Here is a 26694-nt window from a genome sequence, read left to right on the forward strand (position 1 = left end):
ATGGCTGCAGTCGGAGCTCACCTCCGAGTTCACGGGATTGTTCTTCTTCAGTATTTCGACGACTGGCTCTTACACCAGCTCGATCGTCATTTACTTCTGACCAACCTAGAATTCTCTTGGAAGGAACTCCTCTCTTTAGGATTCCTCAATGCAGACAAATCAGACCTAATTCCTTCTCAGGACTTCACTTTCGAGGGAATGAATTCTTGACACACATCAATCGGGTCAGAGTGTCATGTCAACGTATATCAGACCTTCTGGTAAAGGTCAACTGGGTTTTGTCCCAATCTCATATAACAGCTCAAGAATTCCTCTCTCTCAACGGTATCCTGAGCTCAGTAGCAGACTTTGTGCAGTTGGGACGTCTATTCCTACGTCCTCTTCAGCATTATCTCTCAGCTTGTTGGAAATGGTCTCCGGGCAATCTGTTACAATAGATTCCAATCCATCCTTCCCTAGTGTCTCATCTTCAGTGGTGGCTAGACGAGGAGACTCTCTTAGCAGGAGTACCACTTCTTCCTCAGCAACCGTCATTACATCTAATCACGGATGCGAGCAAGGAAGGATGGGGTGCTCACCTGGAACCTCTCAGTCTAATAGTTTCAGGGTTGTGGTCTCATCAGGAATCTCACCTTCATATCAACAATCTAGAAATGCGAGCAGTATTTCTAGCTGTATCTCATTTCCAGTCACATCTTCGAGACTCTTGTGTGATGGTGTCAACAGACAACACATCGGTGGTGGCTTACATTCAGGCACAGGGGGGAACACATTATCAATCTCTGTATCTGGAAACCAAGAAATTACTTGTTTTTTGCAAAACACTCAACATTTTTGTGCTGGCCAAATACATACCAGGTCGCCTCAACGCCCTGGCGGATGGGTTGTCTCGCAATCACCAGATACTTCCATCGGAATGGACACTTCATCAAGAAGTGACCAACCAGATCTTTTTCAAGTTCGGTTATCCTCTGGTCGATCTATTTGCGACTACAACAACAGACTACCTCTGTATGTGAGTCCAGTTTACGATCCAGCAGCGTGGGCGATAGACGCGCTTTCGTTCGTTTGGGACCAACTGGAAGCTTACGCCTATCCCCCACCCATTCTAATTCCCCAAATATTAGCGAAAATCAGGGTGAGCTCATGCCGGATACTCCTGATTCCCCCTGGTGGCCCAGGAGATCTTGGTTCAACGATCTTCTCAGTCTCCTGTACGATTATCCCAGGAAACTTCCTCACAGATCAGATCTTCTATCTCAAAGCGGCAGACTACATGCGGATCCAGTAATGTTCCACTTACACGTCTTGCCGTTATCAGGCAATCTCTGCAGAAGAAACGTTTTTCTGTCAGGGCTTCAACCCTCGTTGCTTCTGCAAGGAGAAAATCCACCAGAGCAGTCTATGATGCTCGCTGGAAACTTTTCTCTAATTGGTGTATTCGAGGGAAAATTGATCCCCTCAATCCCTCTGCTAGACGCATAGCGGATTTTCTCATCTATCTTTTTGATGATAAGAAACTTTCTCTTAGCTCTATCAAAGGATACAGATCTATGATTTCGCATACATTGGCTTTTCCTAAGTCATCACAAATCTGTGCTGATCCAGCGATTTCGGAACTGATTAGAGCTATGGAACTTAAACGTCCTGTATCTCGAACACTGGCTCCTAAATGGGATTTAGCTTGTGTACTTGGTTCGCTTACTAAGGCTCCCTATGAACCTCTTGATCAGGCTTCTTTACAGTTCCTAACCTGGAAGACCGTTTTTCTTCTTACTATGGCTTCATCCAAACGGAGAAGTGAAATTCATGCTCTTTCTATAGAAGATAACCATCTTCGTTTTGATGCTGTCGATGGATCTGTTACATTATTATGTCAGCCAGGATTTCTTGCTATAAATCAACTTCCCTCTATGGCTTCCAAACCCTTCAAAGCTCCAAGTCTTTTTAAAACTTGTGGACATGAAGATGATGATAGACTCCTTTGCCCAGTAAGGGCTTTGAAGTTCTACCTTAAGAGAGTAAAGTTTATTCGAGGTTCTCGTAAAAGACTTTTCATTCCATTAAAAAGGGGGGGGGGGCGATGTGTCTGCGGCTTCTATTTCTTGTTGGATAGCCTCGACAATTAAGAAAGCTTATTCTTCTCTTTCATCCAGCGATTTATCCCTTTTTAAGATAAGACCGCATGAATAAAGAGCTCTTTCGGCTTCGTGGGCTTATATTAATTATACCCCACTGTCTGAAGTGCTTCAAGCTGCTTTCTGGAGGAATCTTACCACCTTCTCCTCTTTTTATCTTCGTTCTCTTGAGTGCCAACAAGACAATTTGTATACTAGTATGTAGGGTCCTCTTGTTGTGGCTCAAACTGTAATTTCTTCTATGGCGTAAGTACTCTAGGCCATCCGAGAATTAAGTACGTACAATATGGTACTAACGAAGATAATCTGAGGACATGATCTACGATCTCTGGCTGAAAACCCTAAATATGGGTTCTGCTGTGATGGGAAAAAGTATGCGAACCTTCCCGCCGCAGCTGCAAAATCAGCTAGAGATAACAGGTAATTATTTATGATATTAAAACAATTTTTTAAAGTAAAATTCATTTTAATTATTAAATACTTACCTGTTATCGGTAAGTCCCACCTCCCACCCCGCTCATCGACATTTTATGTTTTTGTAAAGGAAAGATGAGTTGTTGTTCTTGTTTTCCGGTTAGGTTACATTGTACTATGTTTAACCTGACTTGGTTTTCTTTATTAGAGGTGGATGATTCCCAACGCTAAAAGTTTTCCGGATAATTTACTCCCTGGAAAGGGATTAGCTAGAGATAACAGGTAAGTATTTAATAATTAAAATGAATTTTACTTTAAAAATTTGTTTTTGACCCGGCCTGACCCATATTCGAACTTGACCTAGATATTGTCCAGATACAACTTCTGACCAAGTTTGGTGAAGATTGGATGAAAACTACTTCAATAAGAGAGCGGACACCATGCTAAATGCTTGAAATGCACTAAGTGACCCCATGACCTAGTTTCTGACCCGGCATGACCCATATTCAAACTTGACCTAGATATTGTCTAGATACAACTTCTGACCAAGTTTGGTGAAGATCGGATAAAAACTATTTGAACAAGGGCTGTTTGTAAAACATGCATGCCCCCCCTATATGGGCTATAAGTGGTGCTGGTGGTGGTGGCGGCGGCGGTGGTGGCGGCAGCGGTGGTGGTAACGTAGCATTACAATAACAATACTTAAGAATGATCAAATGGGAAAAGGTAACCTAGCACTGGCAGTAAATATGGGGCTCATTTACAGGTCAGATTTGGAATCTTTGCTGTAAAATGAGATTTTAAATGAATTTAAGGGAGGCAAATGCTGTAACAAAACGAACATGCATAAACGGTAGTTGTTTCCCTTGTTTGAACCATGCTAAATCCTTAAAAGTCCTATTTCCAGTAACTGTGACCTTCACCTGTGACCTTGACCTTTAACCTAGTGACCTCGAAATCAATAGGGGTCATCTGCAAGTCATGATCAATGTACCTATGAAGTTTCATGATCCTAGGCCCAAGCATTCTTGAGTTATCGTCTGACAACCACCTGGTGGACGGACCGACCGACAGACAGACAGACCGACATGAGCAAAGCAATATACCCCCTCTTCTTCGAAGGGGGGCATAATAAGAGAGCGGACACTGCTGTGGACACCACCCGCCCGCCCACTGGCCCCCAACGTGGAACTATAATGCGTCCCGTTTTTTTTAAACGGGCGTATAAAAACGGGTCACAAAGTGTAGCAACCTACTGCACTTTCCCAGGAGCTTAAATATTGAAAAACAACAACTCCAGTTTACATTTAATATAGTTTAATAAATAGATCAGCAATTGTTTACACAAGTAATTTAGGAGATATTTACAATGATGATATGAATTCATAATTTTAAGTGACCAGAAAATATCAAGACTGAGAAAACAAATGGAACAAAGCCAAGATTTTGTTGCTTATTATTTCACATGTTACATTTGTTCTCTCTACCTCGGACATGAAAAACAAGTACATATTTAAATCATTTAACATACATCCATGTACAAATGGTCATAACAAATGACACTTTAAATCCTGCTATAAGAATAGTTCTTGGGTAAATTGAGATGCAGAAGTACATTCTTTGTAAAGTAACTTAAATTTGAACAATATTGCTAGCAATTTTCAGTAATACCTGTAACAACATCACATTTGCCTCATGATACAACTGTAAACGTTTAACTAATTATCAGTCTGCATGATTCATCCTATCAGATACCAAAGTCATACTTGAAAAATACAAGGGTCAAAAAAGCTTTTTGTTAAGTACATGAAATTTAAGTTATTCATCTTTGATTTCAAGTAATTTCATAACAAGGCTATTGTCCCCTACCCGCTCCAGTGTCAGAAATTCCACCTATTTTTTTTGGGGGGTTGCCATAGCAACCACAATTTTTGACTTAGGAACAAAATGAAATGATGTGCATAATGTCCATATTGCCATCTATCCATGTTGCAAGTTTCATGAAAAAATATTAAGAACTTTTAAAGTTATCGCAGGATCCAGAAAAGTGTGACAGACAGACAGACGCACAAAGCGCAAACCATAAGTCCCCTCCGGTGAAACCGGTAGGGGACAATAAAATGTTTGCTTATTTATCCTTATTGTATGAAAATTTATTAAATGAAAAAGAAATCAGAAAATTATTCTTCTGGTAACATCAACATTTTAGCAATTGATGATTATTTTAATTTTCACAAACTAGTCTAGCAACGACACAAATGTTTATTAATGTTATGCAAACATCAAAACCACCAATTAAACTTGACAAACCCATGAATAGAAAATAATAATTCCTTATCACAACCCTCATTTTACTGAAATGTTCAATTATGGCAAATTATCTCATGATAATCATTGTAAATATATAAACCTGTCAATGCAAAAATACAGAATCAGGAAACGGGTCAATATTGTGTTCACAACCACTGTCATTAAATATGTACTATTTGAAAGATTTGCAAGTTAATCAATAGTTTGTTTTAGAATAACACATCAAAATAGTTTTAATTTATTGATTTCCTTTTTTGGTTAAAAAATATTATGGATTGATATTACCTGCATCAATACAAGCTTGGAAATGTGATACCACAAAAGTACCACTTCCTCAGATGCTTTGTTGTCAAACGTGATAATACTGGATGTTAGAGAGATGCTTAATTCAAAGAAATTGTATTCATTGGAGTATAACATTGTGGACACCACGTAAGCTGTATTAGCTGAGAAAATCTACAATTATTAAATATTGAACAATATTACTTGAACAGTATTGTTAAATGCGATAATCTTCTGTGTGTACCTCACACAATATTGTATCAAGACCTCCTGATATGATCATGATGAATTGTCACCTGAAAAAATCACTTGGAAACACCAGAATTAACAAATCTTCGTACAAACCAGGTAATATGAAGACATCGATTGTATGTGAACGAAGTAAATCTACCAATAAATAAGACCATGTTATGAAAATTAGCATTTCTCGTTGAGATTCAGAGCAAGTATGAAATAGCAAATGGACATTTGATACTCAATACGGGACTGGTAAGTTGTAAATTGACATGGACATAAAAGATGTTTCTGATTAATAATACTTGTCCATATCTACTATACTTCATATAACAAGAGGGCGATGGGTCCTACAGAGCTCACCTGAGAACAAAGAAGGTTAATTTATTTTGCGCTGGTGGAGTTAAAAAGATTTTAATAAAGACATGTAAGGGAAAACTGCACCCTTACAGCAATCTTTAGCAAAGGACCAACTTATTTTTCAAACATGGCAAATAATTCATCAGAAACAAATTTAAAAGAGCAAGTTTCAGGAGTGTTCAAAACTTTAAAAATTTCCATAAATTGAAAATCCGATACCCTGCCTCTTGGTGTCTATTTAATAGATCTGAACAATAAATGCGGCCTCTAGAGTGTTGACAAGGTAAATGTTGTTACCAAAATACGGACTAAAGGCAATCGCAAAAGCTAGCCATAACTGTGAGCAAGAAATGCATTGAAACAAGTTAAGTACAGGTTACAAATTTAAACCAGTGTGCACTACATAACAAAATTCTATTATAACATCAAATTTATACTCAATTATTTAAACAATAAAAACGTTATTTAAACAATAAAAACATAGATTTTAACTTTATTACATTTGAATAAATCACTGTTTAATCTTCCCAGAGTTAAAGTATCATTTATTACAACCCCACTGCTGACTATTGTACTTGAAACCAGCACTTCTACATTCAAAATACATCCTAGTAGTCAGAGAAGAAATAAACTAGGAACAGGCAAACATACCTAAGGCAAATCAGGTAATCATCTCCACATTTAACCCTTTGCATGCTGGGAAATTTGTCGTCTGCTAAAATGTCGTCTGCTGAATTTCTAAAATTAGCATTTTCTTTGATTTTTTTTTCAAAGAATACTATCAGAATAGCAAACAGTTTGGATCCTGATGAGACGCCACGTTCTGTGGCGTCTCATCTGGATCCAAACTGTTTGCAAAGGCCTTCAAAATTAAGTTCCCGCACTGAAAGGGTTAACAAACCAGAATGACAAGAGATTTGTGTTGCCATATTCATGGCCTTCAAAAACTTCTTTCTTAATATGATTTTATAATATGTATGGCATGATAAACTGCAGATAAATTAACAATTACTAAATTTAAAAACATTAATACTAGAACTGCCAATGCCGTGTCAGAAATACCCCCACATGCCACTTTTGTAAGTGGGCATGACGTTTCTTCTTGATACCTCGTATTATAGTAAAGATATGCCCTGTACAAAATGTCATCATGAATGTTCACTTGGTTGATAACTGTGATATTATGAAAGCAGAAGGTAGGCAATGCACCTCCCCTAATAACCTTTTAACAAATATAAGTTCAGAGATGATACCTCTTATGATTTTCAAGTTAACCCTTTGCATGCTGGGAAATTTGTCGTCTGCTAAAATGTCTTCTGCTGACTGCTGAATTTCTAAAATTAGCATTTTCTTTGATTTTTTTTCAAAGAATACTATCAGAATAGCAAACAGTTTGGATCCTGATGAGATGCCGCATTCTGTGGCATCTCATCTGGATCCAAACTGTTTGCAAAGGCCTTTAAATTTCTGTTTCAGCGCTGAAAGAGTTAAGCTTTCAACAAAATTTAGGCATTCTAAGAGGACCATGATGGCTCACCTGAGTTCACAGACACCAACAAATTTTGAGGACTTACATAGTGACCTAGTTTCTGACCCCACTAGACAAAGATTCAAACATGGCTAAATCTTTTCAAGAAATGCATTCACCATTTTTGCTTAAAATTAAGGCAGAAATGTTGCCTCTAGAATGGTTGTTTTTTTATTGGACATGGTGACATAGTTTTCAGATGCATTAATCCAGATTCAAACTTTGACAAAATAAACATTCCAACCAAGTTTTTGCAATCTTGAGTCATAAATGTTGATTTTTTTGTTCTAGTGACCTTATTATTTGATGCATGTGACCCAGATATTGTCAAGATACCCTCTGACCAAGATGGCCCCTAAAGAGGTAACACTGAGGATGACCTAGGTGTGAATGCACCTGACCCAGATTTGAATAGATATTGTCAAGACAAACATTCTGACCAAGTTTCAACAAGATTGCATGAAATGGCTTCTAGAGTGGTAACAAGCTTAAAATTGATGACACATGACAGCTGGACATAGAATGACCACAATAGCTCAACAATATAAACTGATGTAGGGCAATAACTGTAAAAATACGGAACCAAGAGTTGTAGCACTTGTGAACATAAAATTGCCTCCATAATATATACATTCTTACAAAGTTTCAAGTTGATACCTCTTAGTTTTTGCGATATGCTTTAAATTTAAGAACACACAATTACAACCATTCTAAAAATATGAAAGCAAAAGAAACAGTTAGTGCGTGCTGCACTTAACCCCAATGAAATATACATGTAACGTATCAAGCTAATACCTGTTTAAGTTAATGAGATATGTTGAATATTGTGAAAGATTGGACAAGTTTGGGTCCACAGAGAGACAGACAAACGTCCATAGCGATTCCTGTACGTGTTAATCCACCCCCTTTACAATGTATCAGGGGATATAATACATGTACAACTGACAGTATCAGCACATTATAAAATCAGTTAATAAAAAAAAAACATTTTTCAAATACAAAGTCTTAAATACTTCCATATATTTTAAACAACAACATTTTTATGCAAATGCTTAAAATATTTATTAAAAAAACAACAACAATAAGAAAAATGCTAGGATGCTTCATGATTACATGGATAGACCTGTGGTTGTACTTTAACACAGCATAACAAAGGCATACTTTAATCATAAAACTAAATTGAGAGATTCAAAAAGATTAAAATCAACTTTGGAGGTCCCCTTGATTGCTAAATCATTAAATATCAACCTGAATAATTTAATGATGGATATAAAAATGTTTATATATTATATAAATCTATGAGGTATACATACAGATTTAAGAGAGGTCATAAATCTATGAGGTATACTAACAGATTTAAGAGAGGTCATTTGTTTAAGTTGCTATACTGTTGTTGTCAATGTTCATGGTCACTTCGACCACTAAACCATATAAATCACAAAGACAGACACGCACACGTGTCCGCAAGTCTTACATGAAAACAAAAGAAAGATGTAGCAGAATCCACATTGCATATGAAATAATACAAGCATCAAGACAGTAGGTGTGGTTTGGCAACATAAAACAAAGCTATTTACAAGAATATATATGTGTTATCACAGTCTGGGCAATCTACAATATGTCATTCTATACGGAGAGGTAATCACATAGTACACACGATTTAGGAACAATAAATAAATAGAACATATTCTGTATTTTCACATGAAATTTCACACAATAAAACAAACCTGTTTCTGAACATTTGAATAGCAGCATTATACTGTTGTATAATATAACCTAAATTAACACATACATGCATGTGATTCTTAATAATAAGGACAACCATCCAATGGCATCCATCAAATGCAAGTTTGTTTCTATCATATAATTTAGGTTGTTGCCAAGGAATCCAATGACAGAAACCTCATAGTTAATAATTACAGTTGTGTTTATCTATAAAAAAAATTATATGCATTAAGTTAACATTACAATAATGTTGCTTAAGTAAGAAACTCTTTGGTGTTCCAGTGCTGTTCCTCTTTTATTCCTTTAATTAACTATGGATACATACATGTGTATGAACCTCGCTATGGGAAAACAGCCTCAGGGTTCAATGTTTGAGCCTAAAGTATGGCCCCACATAAGCCTGTGCCATCTACACAGGCTAAGCAAGGACGTCAGTTTTTGCTCTTACAGTAATTTTTTTTCTTATCAAAAATCCAATTTAGGTGGAGAACGTCTTCGCTGATTGGCCAGTGCAGACTGCACAGGCTAGTCTGGGACTACTCTAACAAAGATGTATTAAGCCCTGTTTTCCCAGAGAGTGACTAATACCCATATGCCCAACTGGGTCTCAATATGCTCAACTGGGTCTCAATATGCCCAACTGGGTCTCAATATTGCTTTCAAAAAGATGCAAAAATCTATCATTCATAAATAATCACCCTTTGCCTTAACATACTGCACAGCTAACAAATGATTTTAAAGCTGCAACATTAGGTCAACTAGAAAACAAACACGTCATGCAATCAAGTGTAAATTGTTTTTTGCATTCAAATACATGCACACATGATTGTACTTCTAAATTGTTTTTACCCAATTTTAATGAAAACAAGAAATGTGTTTGTCAGAAACACAATGCCCCCTATTGCCCTGCTCTGAAGCTATACATTTGACCTTTGACCTTGAAGGATGACCTTGACCTTTCACCACTCAAAATGTGCAGCTCCATGAGATACACATGCATGCCAAATATATCAAGTTGCTTTCTTCAATATTGCAAAAGTTATGGGCAATGTTAAAGTTTTCGAACGGACGCACAGACTGAAAGACAGACAGACTGACTGACAGACAGTTCAACTGCTACATGCCACCCTACAGGGGGCATAAAAAGCTCTGTGACCCATGAACTTGGAAGGAAATACTTTGTAAAGACATACATGTATATAGCTTTATGACTGAAATGTAATTTTAAGTTCAAGACGATGAACGCTATGGCTAAATACAAAGCCAGTTATCCTCAGCTTCATTTAAACGAAGGACGGACCACTAGTGATTTAGCTAAAATGGATTGGCAGTGGTGGGGGGTTGGGGTCCGCTGGTCCACTTTTATTCCCCACCTTAAAATATGAGGCCCAATCCTTAAAAACTATGTATACCCTTTTTGTTCCTATTTCATCTGTCAATGATGTTATACATACAGACACACAAAACTTGTTTGTATTGGCTATTGACAATTAAAAGATTGACATGCAGTATTCCTTGATATCAACATCAAATCATTATTAATAACAAAACATACCTCATTATGTTTATACTAAATTGATAATTGAATATAAGTAGTGCAGTGAAAACAACACATTAAATCACTTAATAATATGAAAACTTTAACATCCTACCATTTTTCACATAAGACCTAACCCTGACCTTTTCCCTACCCCCTGCCATGTTAATAGTCTGGCAAAATCTCTAGATAGCACTCCATAATTTTGGGGGAAAAAAACAGAAGGGATATTATGAAAGTTTTGATTTTTTGGACAATGTTGAACTGTGATGTGGCGCTGTGAAATGTGTCGCTTTCTGAGAAAACTGGGCTTAATGCATGTGCGTAAAGTGTCTTCCAAGATTAGCCTGTGCAGTCCGCACAGGCTTATCAGGGACGACACTTTTCGCTTTTATGGTATTTTTCGTTTAAAGGAAGTCCCTTCTTACCGAAAATCTTGTTTAGGCGGAAAGTGTCGTCCCTGATTAGCCTGTGCGGACTGCACAGGCTAATCTGGGAGGACACTTAACGCACAGGCATTATGCCCATTTTTCTCAGAGCAAGACACAAATTAATATGTACAATACATAACTAGACATGATGCAATATTCATTGCAAAATATGTCCCCTCCACATGAGAACATTACTGAAACAAACTTGACTATTTAGGAATGTCATTAGGTAAGGGAAATGCTACTTGTGTGCTTTCAGTCCTAGATGCCAACAAGTCTACTTGGATTAATGCATGTTGTGGAGCCACAGGTCACTCATTCCAATGATCGCACTTAAAAACATTTGCATGTTGAATGGTTACACAGCGATACTGCATGAAGAAATGGTATTGAGAACCATTTCCGGCAAATCACAGTCAACAACAAAAAACATTAATGCCTAAATTTAAATGCTTAAACCTTATGAATATTTGACACATTTTGAACTGCAGTAGCATCCACTACACAGATGTTGTATGCATGTTAAAGCAGACATTCTTGTACGTTGCTGTTATTCCTTGGCAAAGCGTAGCAACATTATCACCAGTGTTGTACTCCTGATACACAAGTGATGGTCCAGCACACAGTAGAAGCTGATTGTCCAAGTATCACAATGTTGACAGCCTCTGTCCTCTGTCCCACCTACTGTTCCCTTCTTGCATAGCCAGCACAAGCACTAGACACACACTCCAACCAGGCAACCAGGCCTCGCTAAGTTCCCACGTGAACAGCACAACCTGTCCTAGCATTCATCTAAACCACTGCCACCGCTCGCTACACGCTGCAACCCGTGCTGTACTGAGCCAGTACATTGTTGCAAAACAATGAGAAACCAACATGAGAAAGGCGTGACGCGCTAGCAAGGCGTGGTCCGCAAGTTCACAGGTACGTGGCCATTGGCCAAACTCAGTCCATTCATATGAGCATAACTACTACTTGAACTTTTACTGCTGTCCTTGCTTCCATCACTAGAGCCGCCGATTGCACTATTAGGGCTTGAGCACACGCTCCGCCTGTTGTACAGTTCCATGTGAGGCGGAGCGGCAGCCCCTTCGTCCACGTCAGGAAACGGGGCAGTGCAATCACACATTTCCGCGGACCCTACGTGCTGTTTGTTATGAGAGCTGCTGTAGTGGGGGTACGTACCCCCGGTGTCACTGAAGATGTCCTGTAACTCCACAGAGTGCCCGTTGGACGCCCCCACCATTGGCAACATGGGCAACTGAGCCTCGTCCACATAGTCATTAGAGGGACATCCATTAAGCTCCTCCTCCTCCTCATCATCACCTATCTCACTGTTTTGATCTGCTGTGCATTTATTAGTCACCACATTGTGGGTAGTTACATGTTTTGATTCGTCGTACTGAGCTTTTTCCTCACTAAAGAAATACGACACATCCCGGAAGTCCCTATTCAAGTGAGGTAACAAGATTTCAATTATCTCCTTGAACGTAGGTCTCTGTTTTGGTCTGAACCTCCAACATTTCACCATAAGGTCATAACTGAAATAAAATTAAAAAAGCTTAACCATATGTGTCTCGTTCTGTGAAAATTGGGCAAATTACATGTGCATAAAGTGTCATCCCAGATTAGCCTGTGCAGTCCGCACAGGCTATTTAGGGACGACACTTTCCGCTTCAATGGTATTTTTCATTTAAAGGAAGTCCCGTTTTATCGAAAATCTAGTTTAGACGGAAAGTGTCGTCCCTGATTAGCCTGTGCGGACTGCACAGGCTAATCTGGGACGACACTTTACGCACATGCATTATCCCCAGTTTTCTCAGAACAAGACACATATAATTGAATAAGTTAATAAACAGCAAGTCTTCTTTCGCTTCAGCACATTACAGACTTGATTTTTTTGCGCAATAAATCATCACATAACAACAACATCTATGAAGATGAACAGCTATCAACTGTCTCATAATAAAGTACCTGAAGCTGTAGCTTATATGAAGGTAATAGTAAACGTTTTAATGGATAAAACATGTGTATATCTAACCAACATTAACCCTAGACTCGTGCACATTATAAGCATATCAACATGCTTGAATTTTTCCATACAATCATACTCGACTGTGTATATGCATGTGTTTCTTGAGTTAAATGACCAGATACAAGATTTTTCATGAGTTGTTCTATTATCATTTTTACTGATAATATTTCTTTATTCAACAAAATAGTATTTTTATCAATTCATGGCTAAAGGTCAATCGGGTTAACATCGGCCAAGGTCAAGTCCATCACTCACAGTAGCTGTGGACACCCCTCAGGCATCTCCATGATTTTGCCAATGCCCACATACTGTAACACCTCCTCATTTGCCAGACCCTGGTAGGGCTGTTCTGCCAAGGTGGCCATCTCCCATAACACAACACCATACGACCTGCAACATACACACATACGCAATGAGGCATAAAATGACAAGGGTGGCTTCTGGAAAGTAAACAGGGCCTATCAACATGTATATTCTGGGTCTCTATTGACAACTGGGCTAATAGCATAGAAAGATTTACTGACGTCCCCTACAGCTGAAATCTCATGTCATTTAATGTGGGTGTGTGGAGTACATTGCGCTTTATCTGTACCTGTTAACCCCTTTCAAAGAGTAAGCAGTACCTTCACAATACCCTTAAGCCCTACCTGTTTAACAATTCAAAATAAAAATCCTAGTTTGCATATAGCTTTTCAAATATGATAATGTACAAAAAGATAGTAACAAACGAAAGCAATGACACTTATATAAGCCTTGCGCTTAGAAAATGTGGTTAAATGCATGGTGTAAAGTGTTGTCACAGATCAGCCAGTGCAGTCTCTGTAGGCTAATCAGCCAATACACTTTCTGCCTTAGAGATATGCGCCATAAAGGGACCTTCTTTAAACAAAAAATACATTTCAAGCGTAAGGTGTGGAAGCCGATAAGCCTTATCAGACTTGACAGGTTTATCTGGGAATACACATAACGCACATACAAAAAGTCATGAAATTGCAAAATGTGGCTCATTTAAAGCTATACAACAGTAGCAGTTAACACATACCAGACATCAGTCATGCTGGTGAAGACACCATCCTTTAAACTTTCAGGTGCCATCCACCGCACTGGCAACAAACCACGGGTTCCTTTTCTGTAGTAATCTCGCTCATATATGTCTCGGGTCATACCAAAGTCTACAAGAATTGCAAGTTGGATTGAAATTTTCAAAAGGAATTACCAGTAAGTGATGATGTTAACACAGTAAAATGGAATTCCAACACAAAATTAAGAGGGACATATTGAGTTACTTAATAGTAGGTTTTAGGTAAAATTACTCTTTCATTTTCAATACTGCTACCACCACTTAAATTAAAATTTTCACTGTGACATAAATAAACCTGATTGTGCAAACATCATCTTATAATTCAAACACTACAAAAATGTAATCAAATAAAGAACTTCCTTAACCACTAACCTGCAATTTTTATAGTGAGGTTCTCTCCAACCATACAGTTTCTTGCAGCGAGGTCTCGATGCACGTATTTTTTGTCGGCAAGGTACGCCATTCCGTCAGCAATCTCTCCTGCCATCTGCAGGATCTGCTTCAACATGGGCGGCCGACGACCCTCATTCTCCTGAGAATTGTTGCAAATATGCATGTGCGTAAAGAGTCGTCCCAGATTAGCCTGTGCAGTCCACACAGGCTTATCACTGACGACACTCACTAAACTGGATTTTTGCTTAGAGGAGATCCACTTAAAACGCAAAATTTCATCAAAGAGAAAAGTGCCGCCCATGATAAACCTGTACAGACCATACATGCATACAGTCCAGTTTTCCTAAATGTTTAGCACAATTCCACAATTGAAGTGAACATTCATAGCAACTTAAACCAAGGAAAAATTATTTCTATAGAGAGATTGAACAAAAACAGGTTGGGACTTTATGTTCAGCAAGAGTACATTATCCATAAATAATGTTGGAATTTAATAATGTATAGTTTGAAAGTAGTTATATAGATTATTTGTTTCAATATATTGCATGCAGAAAAGTAACACATTTATGAAAATACCAGGTGTCTGAAAAGCTTACGCCAATGTTTAATAATTTATGCTCGACAAAATTCTCATTATAACATGGTCTTAGTCTTAAATTCTGGAATGTGGCATTAGATTTCAAATGCACAAAACGTGTCTAATCATTCATGCTGACACTGTATAAAATTAAAATGAGTGACATGAGCTCCTAAAAGAATATTTGCGATGAAACGGCAGCTTTCTTATAAAAAACAACAGTTGTACAAAAGTGGTACACACATTTAAAACATTTCTGATAAAATATATCAGTAGATTCACACGTTTCTGATAAAAATATATTTGAGAAAAATGAGGAAATGAGCTGATAATCAGATGCTGACTTTGACTGGAGCCTGCAATACATGTGAACCTTGCCCTAAGACATCAGGGCTTCATGCTGGTGAATTATTTGTTTTTCCAAAATACCCTGTGCAGACAACATAGGCTTATCAGGGATGACACTTTCTGATTTAAATGGATTTTCACTAAGATGAGACTTAATTAAAACTAAAAATACCATAAAATCTGAGAGTGTTGCCCCTGATTAGCCTGTTTGGACATGCATTGAAGCCCCATTTTCCTAGAGCGCAGCTCATTTGTTTTTAATTTTAGTGTACTCACAGGTTCGTCTGGCCGGTGCAGGCGCAGGAACTTCTTGAGGTCGCCGTGAGGCATGAGCTCCATGAGAACGAGCGCAGGCTGATTGATGGACACCACACCAATGAGACGCACCACATGGTGGCACCTGAACGCTCTACAATCAAATGGGGAATTTGGGTACCATAGAAACGACAAGAACTGGTCATAGAACAATATGCTAGGATAATGCCCTTTTAGTAGTGTAAACATGCGCATGTATATTATAATGTATAGACTAACAAAAGTGAGATACAACAAATAAACTTATTCATATACAAATTGTAACAAAATAAAACTTATTTTCACTTTTTCAATAGCATTTTAGTTACATCACAGCAGTGAATTAACCTACTCACACTTATTCTTTATAAGTTGGTTTATCAGAACAAAGTGAACATTTTTATTCCAGTAACTAAAAAAACTGCCATACTTCAATCAGAGGTTGGGGAAGAAAGGCTGTAGGAATGCCGTCATGCAAGTTATTTAGCCAGGCTAAGAATTAAACCCCAATCCTCAGATTTGTAAGCCAGCACTTCAATGTTTACCAGCAGACCCAGCTTGCAAGTCAAATCACACCACAGGATGAGGTCAATGTATCACAAACATACCAAGTCAATATTTCTGACTCACTATCTCCATTTTTGAGATCAGTTTGACCATCATGCTCACAACAGGTTTTTTTAGTTTTTGGTCAACCTCATACCCCGAGTTTGATGAGGATTACATGCATATTCATATAGCTGAGATTGTTCATTAGCTGACTAGCACTATGAATACTCAACAAGGGCTGTTTGTAAAACATGCATGCCCCCCATATGGGCTGTCAGTTGTAGTGGCAGCCATTGTGTAAATATGTTTTTGTCACTGTGACCTTGACCTTTGACCTAGTGACCTGAAAATCAATAGGGGTCATCTGCCAGTCATGATCAATGTACCTATGAAGTTTAATAATCCTAGGCCTAATTATTCTTGAGTTATCATCAGGAAACCATTTTACAGGTTCGAGTCACTGTGACCTTGAAATTTAATAGGGGTCATCTGCAAGTCATGATCAATGTACCTATGAAGTTTCATGATCCTAGGCGTAAGCATTCTTGAGTTATCATCAGGAAACCATTTTACTATTTCAGGTCACTGTGACCTTTGACCTAGTGACCTGAAAATCAATAGGGGTCATCTGCCAGTCATGATCAATGTACCTATGAAGTTTCATGATCCTAGGCGTAAGCATTCTTGAGTTATCATCCGAAAACCATTTTAATGTTTCGAATCACTGTGACCTTGACCTTTGACCTAGTGACCTGAAAATCAATAGGGGTCATATGCCAGTCATGATCAATGTTCCTATGAAGTTTCATGATCCTAGGCGTAAGCATTCTTGAGTTATCATCCGGAAACCATTTAACTCTTTCGAGTCACTGTGACCTTGACCTTTGACCTAGTGACCTGAAAATCAATAGGGGTCATCTGCCAGTCATGATCAATGTACCTATGAAGTTTCATGATCCTAGGCGTAAGCATTCTTGAGTTATCATCAGGAAACCATTTTACTATTTCGAGTCACTGTGACCTTGACCTTTGACCTAGTGACCTGAAAATCAATAGGGGTCATCTGCCAGTCATGATCAATGTACCTATGAAGTTTCATGATCCTAGGCCTAAGCTTTCTAGAGTTATCATCCGGAAACCATCTGGTGGACTGACCGACCGACCGACCAACATGTGCAAGACAATATACCCCCCCTTCTTGGGGGGGGGGGGTATAAATATCATCTACGTCTGAGTTGAGAAAAAAAGAAGAAAAAGTTTGGGATATTGGGCTCTCTACTCACTTCATGATGGAGGCCTCCTGGAGGAAGTTGTATCGGTCATGGTCGGTGCTATTGGCATTTGTTGTCTTGACGGCGACCCGCACCTCTTCTCTGTCGTCCTCTATCCTGTACATCCCCTCATAGACCATGCCGAACGAGCCGGCGCCCAGCTCCTTTAGTAGCTTCACTTTGTCACGGTCCACCTCCCACTCGTCTGGCTTGTACACTTATGGAGTAGCAAGGCAAATGTTGATAAAGTAAATCCTCTGGCTTATATACTGAATGGGTATTGGGGGCAAAATTGTTAAAAATACATCCGCTGGCTTATACACTGATGGGGTTTTGAGGGAAAACGTTGATAACATTTTCCCCTTCTGAAGCTAAATGAAAATGCAACCAGCATAAAACAAGAACAGCCTGCGATTAAATCGCAGCCTGTTCAGGTGTTATGCTTTTTGCTTCTCAATATCTTGTTTTGGGAATAAAGCCTTTAAAACTTTTAGTAAGAAAGGTCCAGAATTTAATATGATTTTCTCATGAACTACAGATGAGTCAAAGAGCCTATCTAGGTGGTAAAGGGTTAAAAATACCATCTTATCAGCTTAATTCACAAAATAACATCCTGTGGGGTTGTTTGTTTGCAGAAATATTCGCCTACAATAACATCCTACAAGCAGAATGCAACAAATAGAGCTTTTTTTACAAAAATGACTAATACCCAGAGCTACACTTTGTAAGCTATAATGACACAGAAATGCTCCAATCTTAAATATTTCATATGGACAGACCAACCGCCCTATTGAGCAGAAGAGCAAAACTTAATGTGCAAGGGAATCATACACCATGTGGCATTGTTTGTTCATTTTTTTTATTTTTTTTTAATGTAAGTAATGAATATACATTAAAGGGCAACAAAACAAAACCAGAAATTTAAGTGGTCTAATTGAGTTAAATTAATTAAATATGTTGATCAAATCTTGAGTGGAGCTTTAAAACAGAAAATTACCTGTATAATCTGGGTAGTAATCTGGGTTTGCCGATATCTTCATAGGGTCATTCATGTTTTTACGAAACCTGTAAGAAAAACAGGAATTGCTTTGAAATTGACCACTTATCTGCAAATATATCAAAATCAAAAAATTTAAATATACAATTTGATAAGCAAAGTGGCAAAAATTATGTTGTTGTGAAAAACAATTGTTAAGTAAAGGTTAAGACCATGTGTTGTTCTCTTTTTTAATTTTATCGCGTCCAATATACAACTTACTTGTGTCTTGCCACAAGCCAGACTACCACTATGGTGATGATGATAATCACTACGACCACCGTTACTAGGATACCAACCAGGGTGGCTGTTGTTGTTGGTGGGTCTGAAATATCATGTACATGACATGATTAATTTTCTTGTATATTTTCACACGTTATAATTCAGAAAGATACATCACAAACACAGCAGATAACGGATTGAGAATGAAGCTTTCGAAACTTAAATTAAGTAAAAATGGTATTTAATTTAATGTAATTTTCTAAGGGACTTCAAATGCTTCAAAATACGTATCTAAGTGATAAAGGGTTAAATGTAACAAAACACCAACTTGTTAACCAGCACAATTGTTCACAATTTTCGTGATTTCTTACCAACTTTTTGAGATATGGTGATGTGAAATGTTTCATAATTTCCTACCTTCTTTTGCAGATATGGTGAAAAACATGTATTCAGTCCAGGAGCCATTGCCTGCGAGAGACGTAGCACGTATTCTAAATGTGTAGTTGCCGGAGTCCAGCTTATCAAGGGTGTAGCCTCTCTGATACTGGTCGCGATACACTTTATATGTTATACAGATTGTGTTTGGCTTCACCTGCAAGAAAAGCGTATTTTTTTCATTAACAAAACATTTTTTGGGAATATTTACAACTTAAACATCACACTTGGAAACATAATTTACCTACATCATCTACATAAACAAATTGGTTATAACCGGATAAAAGTGTTCGTAATATTAATTTTGCTAAAAATAGCTGTCGCATTCTAATATACTCGACACATCTCTACATTTTAATTTAAAAAATAAAAGGTTGTGCTGAATCCTCTAACCAGAGTTTATCTAAGTTTCCTCCAAGTATGAAGAGAAATGGATGGTAAACCTTACGACCAAACCAAGGAAACACTTTGGGGCTTAACAAATTTGCTTTTATCCAGAAAATATCCATTTAATTCATGACATTAGTTATTAAACTAAATTAAACAAGATATGTGTTTGTCAGAAACACTATGTCCCCTTTTGCGCCGCTTTGAAGCTATATATTTGACCTCTGACCTTAAAGGATGACCTTGACCTTTGACATTTCACCCCTCAAAATGTGCAGCTCCATGAGATACACATGCATGCAAATATCAAGTTGCTATCTTCAATATTGCAAAAGTTATTGCAAATGTTAAAGTTGGGGCAAACAAACAAACAAACAAACAAACCGACAGGGCAAAAACAATATGTCCCCAACTATAGTGTTATCAAAACGGCTATGGATAGTGGTCATGACAACTTACATGCTGTATGTTTGATTTCTTGTATTCTATCTCATAGGTCACAATGAGCCCATTTGGATTGACGGGGTCCTGCCATTTGATGTGTACAGCGTTGGAGTTATTGGCTACCATGGTAGTGTTCACCAGCGACGAGTTCAGAGAGTCCGACTCCTCTGCAAACCATGACAGTATACTCATGAACATTCCACCATAGGTGTGTGAACAAACATGTCTCACTTTATAAGTACCTTGATGAAGTGATGGATAAATTTATTTTTTTACCGTTACAATTGCATGTCGACAGTTAACAGCAATAGTATGATTCTAAAATAAATCCACTATAAGTAATATGGTTTGTTAACTGAACATAAGGCGAAATATTCAGAATTAATATTTCAAATCTGCTTATCTTAAATGTATGTTAATCATGCTTTTTTTATATAACATTATATTTTAATAGAAACTGAATCTAACAATATCCTAAATTTGGGCCATGCTCTGTGAAAAGGGGGTTTAATGCATGTGCAAAAAGTGTCGTCCCAAATTAGCCTGTGCAGTCAGCAAAGGCTAATCAGAGACGAAACTTTCCGCCTGAACTGGATTTTTGCTAAAAAGAGACTTTCTTTAAACGAAAAATACCATAAAAGCGGAAAGTGTTGTCCCTGATTAGCCTGTGCGGACTGCACAGGCTAATCTGGGATGACACATTATACACATGCATTAAAACCCCTTTTCACACAGCTCATTTATATGTCCCGCCAATCCAGTTCAGAGACTCTTAGGAAGAGCATGGGGGGTGCAACACCCTGGTTATTTCTGTCAAATAAATTTGAATCCAGAAGATGCTTCACTCACCATCTTTCATGGTTCTACCGACTCCAATCGCCTCCTGACTGCACTTCATTTTCATCTCAGGTTTATCACGAGTCGACTGAGCCTCGCGTTCTCGCGCTTGGCATGCTATCACCTGCAGAGATACACAACACTCACACTTGTGTCCTGCCAGTTATATAAATAATTGAACATGTTAGAAAAGTTCTAGACTAAATGTTCAAATATAAACTTCTAACATTTAATGGAGCTTTAAAACAGACAAAGTTTGTTCATTACTTGAAAAAAATATTAACATTACATAATTCTGAGAAACACACTTTTGTTCTGAATGTTGACTTCTTTATTACCTTGTTATATATCAAGCTCTTGTGAAAAAAAGAAAATCACTAGAAAAAAGACACCCATCAACAAGGTGTGATTAAAGGGACCTCTCAATTGAGAATAAAACAATAAACCCCTTACAGTATTAACCAAAAACCATCATTTTGAAGTAGATCAGCAAAGTAATGCACTTTTTGAACAGCAATCTTGGCATGAAAAAGATGAAAATCAGATGAAAAAAGAAATCACACTCTTATGACAACCAGTGTTAATTTGTGAATTTCTGCCAACTGGTAGGACCCTGATTGTGTACCAGTACTCCTACCTAATAGCCATACAAGACTAAAAAAAGTTGAGCTAAAAAAAATTGTAACTGCAATTGCAAGCTACCGTAATTACTCTATGTTTTCGGACACTCTAAGTTTTCGGACACCCCTTTTTTTAGCAAAAATAAATATTTTTCGTGACTCTTAATTTTCCGACACACGAGTTTTCGTCCATAATTAATGTCTCTAAGTTTTCGAACAGTATATTTTACAGCGTTATTTTACCAAATTTCGGTCCCGTTTTCGATATTTTATGACACTTCGTTCAAGGGGTTTTACAACCAGATTAACATCTTAAAACATGGCAGGTGCATGCCTGAGGGCAACGAATCATTACATTTGCGCTACTGAATAAATAACCTTGTAAGCTGGTATTAAACAATGGTTTCGCCCGATAGTATAATAAGCGTTATGACAATTACCATGGGTAGTGCCAATTAACAGTTCAATTATCTACCGAAATTGTACCACCCCTTCTCAGTAAAATAACTGTGACATATACTAAATGCTTCAAAGTGTGATGCACCCTATTGCAAGTTTAACGAACAATGGAAGGAGTTAGACAATAATTATCGGAAATGACCAAACAAAGAATTCATAGTTTGCTTTTTTAATGCGTTAATTACAGGTTCATACTAGCGAGTATCGGTACATCACATGCTCATCTTTGAACTCGTTGGTCAAAGTACAACCTTGCAGTAACTTTCTGTCAAATAAATAAAGCATTTAAAATTATTTAAAATGCAGTGCAAAAATATATAACTGTAATTTATACTATAAGGCATGGTATTTTACAAGCGCGTGCTATTACCGGTAGTCGTTGATACAATTGACGCTTTTTTCGGACACTTAAATTTTCGACTCTGTTTTAAGACACCTGTATTTTGTGAATATTTTTCGTATTTAAGTTTTCGGACACAAAAAAAAATTATTATTTTTAAGTGTCCGAAAACATCCAGAGCAATTACGGTATCTGTTTCTTTTACTAAAAGAAATTAAATTTTGATCAGGTCTTGTGATGGGTTGGGAAACCAGAGTTCCCAAAGAAAATCCCACTTGTCTGGAAAAGTGACCACTAACCAAAGTAACATGTGCCACAGGTGGTTATTGAGCCCTTCTGTTTCAACCAAAGTCCTACCTCAATTTTATAGTCTAGGAAGTGCCCTAGCCCTGTGATGACAAAGCGTCGTTCCTGGTACACGACGGCCATGTAGGCAGTGGGTGGCTCAGGACTAGTGGCTGCAGCCTCGATCACCACAACTGCGCTCCCATTCTTGTCTGTCTCGTCTGAGTTGTTGAGCACGGATGGTTCAGTGCTGTCCTGGTACGTGTACTTATTGGTCGAATGGGTGTCTTCGGTTTCAGATCGCCTGGACCGTTTTGTTGGAGCCCTTTCCCTGCGCCTGCGCGCTGCCATGGTGGTGGAGGCATCGTCCAAACTGAAATGACAACAATCACCGCATGAACAATAACTGATAGTTAAGCAGTGTTGGGTTCTTTAAGCTAATAGAATTGACTAGTTTAAAATAACACAGTATGCTTCGAACCATGTACATCGTAACTCAGATCTGTATTAAAAAAAATAACATAAAGATAAGATCACGTTCATAATATAATCATTATTTAACATTCATTAAAATAGTTTTCCATGCAGAACTATTGATAACAATAAATGATGATGATAAAAAGCTACTTATTAATTTATAATGCAGCAGCCACTGATACAAAACTGCTCTTTTAAGCAAATGCTAAAATATTTCTTTATGGCAAATTCAGAACAGTTCTACAAATCTAAGTTAAATGACTTTTTTATGCAATGAAAATCTTATTTACTTATCCTTGAACCAATACTTAAATCTAGTTATTTAAGTACATGACTGTGGTAGTTACAGACAGGACAAACAACAGGTTACTGGGTACAATGTTCAATAACTTTACGATACAATGACCTTTACTGAGCAGACTAGCTTTGAACTACATGTAGATAATAATGTGGTGCAAAGAGTGCACAAGGACTTTAAGCAAGGGGAAAACAGTATCGCCACTGATCACATGGATAACCATGGCAACTGAATCAATTGAGCAAAATATAGTGGAATGAAGAAGGGTGGAGGGGTCAAATAAATTGTATCATTTATATATAATTGTGTAATTATTTTGAGTATGGAAAGCAGCATGACACTATTGTAAGCTTAAGTGAAACATGCACAATACAAATAAAACATACTTATTTTAAGTCCATAAATTAGGAAATTCTATTCAAATATAACATTTTCTTCAAGAGACTGTTGTCATGGTTGTAGGGTAAAATTCCATATCACCAAATTGTAGGACAGATTATCATTCACATTTCAGGTTATAACATTCAAACATCTTTAATTGTAAATGGAAGTTTTTCTTTACACTTATAATATTATGACTTTTATAATATCATAACTCTGTGATTGTTTTACAATATTTTATGGTATTTAAATAGTTTTTAAAAAAAACGAAACCCATAGCTGTTAAAAAGGATTCTTCAAATAGGGGTGAGTCTACATTCTAAACTGAACATCATGATAAAAGTCTAGTTATTCTTAACAAGTCCAGTTAAAAATAATTCAAACTCACTGCATGGTACAGATATTATTGATAAAACATTTGTGTTACTCTGTTAGTTGTTTTAAAGAACACACTCAGTTAAGCCTAGGGCTGAAAATGTAACACAACAAAAAAAGGAAATGTGAGAAAAAAACAAAACCACACAATTGCAGTTGAGAAAGAAATATTAAATAAAACGATGAACAGTAATTGTGGAATGCTTGCATGATTGGAACTAATTAATAATTGACAAAACAAACTGAATCTGGTACAAATGCACTTTTATGTAAAAAAAATAAATTACGAAAACAACATTTTTTAGTATAAACAACCCTCAGGCAAAATATCTTTTGATTACTCATGAATCTTGATGGAGGTTGAAACTTTATTACAAACATGCCTTCTCTTTCAGAACACATTTAAAACCACTGATCCTCATATACTGGTCTGTTAAGCACATGTTAGCAAAGAAAACAAGCCCATTATTTAATTTTCACACATTTAATGACATTTAATACCCAACAAGCCCAATATTTTAATATCAACACATTTAATGATATTAATTAACAAAAAAAGCCCATTATTGTTATATCCACACATTAAATGACGTTTAATACTCAACCACTCTTGATGGGAATTCTGCCTAAAAATAAATATGGAAACAAAATTGACGAGACAATTTAATTAAATAGGATGAGCCAAGTGTGTTGCATAAATACCAGATTCACATTTGTTCCATCAAACCAAAGTGTTTGAAACATACTAATCCACAAAACATGGCTTATGGTCAGCATCTGGCCTTTTTGCAGTCATAGAGGTGTGGGATGTTAACCCTTTGCATGCTGGGAAATTTGTCGTCTGCTAAAATGTTGTCTGCTGAATTTCTAAAATTAGCATTTTCTTCTATTTTTTTCAAAGAGTACTATCAGAGTAGTACTAGTACAGAATAGTACTAAAGAGTACTATAAGATAGCAAACAGTTTGGATCCTGATGAGACGCCACGTTCTGTGGCGTCTCATCAGGATCCAAACTGTTTGCAAAGGCCTTCAAAATTCGGTTCCAGCACTGAAAGGGTTAAAATGGTGCTTGAAAATTAAATGTTTGTCAATGCATGCAAATATCATAATGTAAATCAGTTTCAGTAAAAGTCAAGTTGAATAAATTCTGATTTAAGCCATATTTTGTGCACTAGATGAATGTTAAGCTGTAAATGCGTACACATCATATGATTGTAGTAGTAGTGTGATTTGTGTCCCACTGCTCAAATTGTTTGTAATTATTCATCAGCTAATTATTATATCATTTGGATAAAGTATATGTGATAAAACATACTATGCATAATAGTATAATATAAATATAATAATATAATATTATAATATAATATGGGAATAAATAATATAAATACATAATTGATTGCCTAGTAAATATATTAGCACTTATTGGTTTAATACACATTTAAGCTCTGGATAGTTATTTGATAATTATCTTGAACTCAAGCATTATTTTTGTAGATCTACTATTTATTGATATAATTTGGAAAATGAGCAAGAATGGCATATAAAAGCCTTTAAGAATAGAAAATAACTTAATGGGATATTCAGTTAGCAAAAATACTTGACAAAATAATTTAAGGAACGATTTCCTACACTGAAATAAACAGAAATGGAACAACTCTGACAGTGCCAATATCAAATTTACTATGAACGTAGGGGAGTAAACAGCTAAACAAAAACTCGGGAGTTAACAGTACCACCAACAGAAACACATACACAGTCACTACTTCTGACTTGAGTTGTTTGGTACCAGTAAAATAACACGCTACACGACAAACATGGTCGTGAGGCCAACGAAAGTTGACAAGGGTTATAACAAATATTTTGCATAATTTCTAGTCTGCATGATCATCTTTGAATACTTCACCCATTCATTCTAAAGAACTTTCTTAAATTAAATTTTAGTATGATTTGACATAAAATGAAAACTTATGCACCTTAATTATATATAATACACGTGGAATTTAACAACAGATAATTAAACTGTTTCCATGAATAGAGTTTCAACTGACCCAATTGGTCTGCAAGTCACCAAAAACTTGCTAATGAATGAGATATGCATTGATGAAACAAATAGTATCTTCATCACTATTACGCATAATGTAATAACCCTTGTAGCAGTAAAGAAAAACTGGCAAAGGTCATGGTCAAATGGCCACTTGATGAATGCTACAAAAAGTAGGTGCTAATGTCAATACGATGCACGCTACATACCATTTCTCCGGCTCTTCCTCCATACTGAAGAGACAAAACATGTCAACATTGAGACATACGTCACAAAGGCGGTATGAGTAGCTTCATTACAGACAGGCAGCACAAAGCTAGAACCAGCACAGATGTGTGTTCACATTGCATATCCAATTCGTGCAGGTATAAAAACACACTGACAGCCTAGAGTGGAAATCTTTGGGCAGCTATTTCTATATCCATCCTGCTTACAATAAATAATAAACTTTTTCATGCAATCAAATATCTTGTGTTAAATTTTGAAAATGTGTCGTTTTTTAAACAAGAGCTGTTCCATAAAATTGTGCTTGACTATTCTTTTGTGTTC

General features: G+C 37.0%; 1 protein-coding gene across 2 annotated transcripts in view; it reads right to left on the bottom strand.

The window, feature by feature from the left end:
* Window positions 1-3852: 3852 nt before the first annotated feature.
* The window catches only part of LOC127850915 (insulin-like peptide receptor), a 92381-nt gene continuing 69539 nt past the window's right edge, over window positions 3853-26694 (bottom strand). The window contains exons 23-35 of one of the 2 annotated variants that reach the window (XM_052384312.1): window positions 26355-26378; window positions 22645-22945; window positions 20881-20992; window positions 20047-20198; window positions 19183-19357; window positions 18766-18868; window positions 18505-18572; window positions 17520-17724; window positions 15670-15802; window positions 14448-14607; window positions 14037-14166; window positions 13250-13384; window positions 3853-12500 (exon numbers count right to left, since the gene is read on the bottom strand). In XM_052384312.1, the coding sequence (XP_052240272.1) occupies window positions 11855-12500; window positions 13250-13384; window positions 14037-14166; window positions 14448-14607; window positions 15670-15802; window positions 17520-17724; window positions 18505-18572; window positions 18766-18868; window positions 19183-19357; window positions 20047-20198; window positions 20881-20992; window positions 22645-22945; window positions 26355-26378 (2344 nt within the window). In that variant the 3' untranslated portion in view covers window positions 3853-11854. The remainder of the gene's footprint in view (window positions 12501-13249; window positions 13385-14036; window positions 14167-14447; window positions 14608-15669; window positions 15803-17519; window positions 17725-18504; window positions 18573-18765; window positions 18869-19182; window positions 19358-20046; window positions 20199-20880; window positions 20993-22644; window positions 22946-26354; window positions 26379-26694) is intronic. The other variant, XM_052384313.1, reaches the window with a different exon arrangement.

The sequence above is a fragment of the Dreissena polymorpha genome, chromosome 11 (assembly GCF_020536995.1).
Source record: "Dreissena polymorpha isolate Duluth1 chromosome 11, UMN_Dpol_1.0, whole genome shotgun sequence".
Classification (NCBI taxonomy): domain Eukaryota; kingdom Metazoa; phylum Mollusca; class Bivalvia; order Myida; family Dreissenidae; genus Dreissena; species Dreissena polymorpha.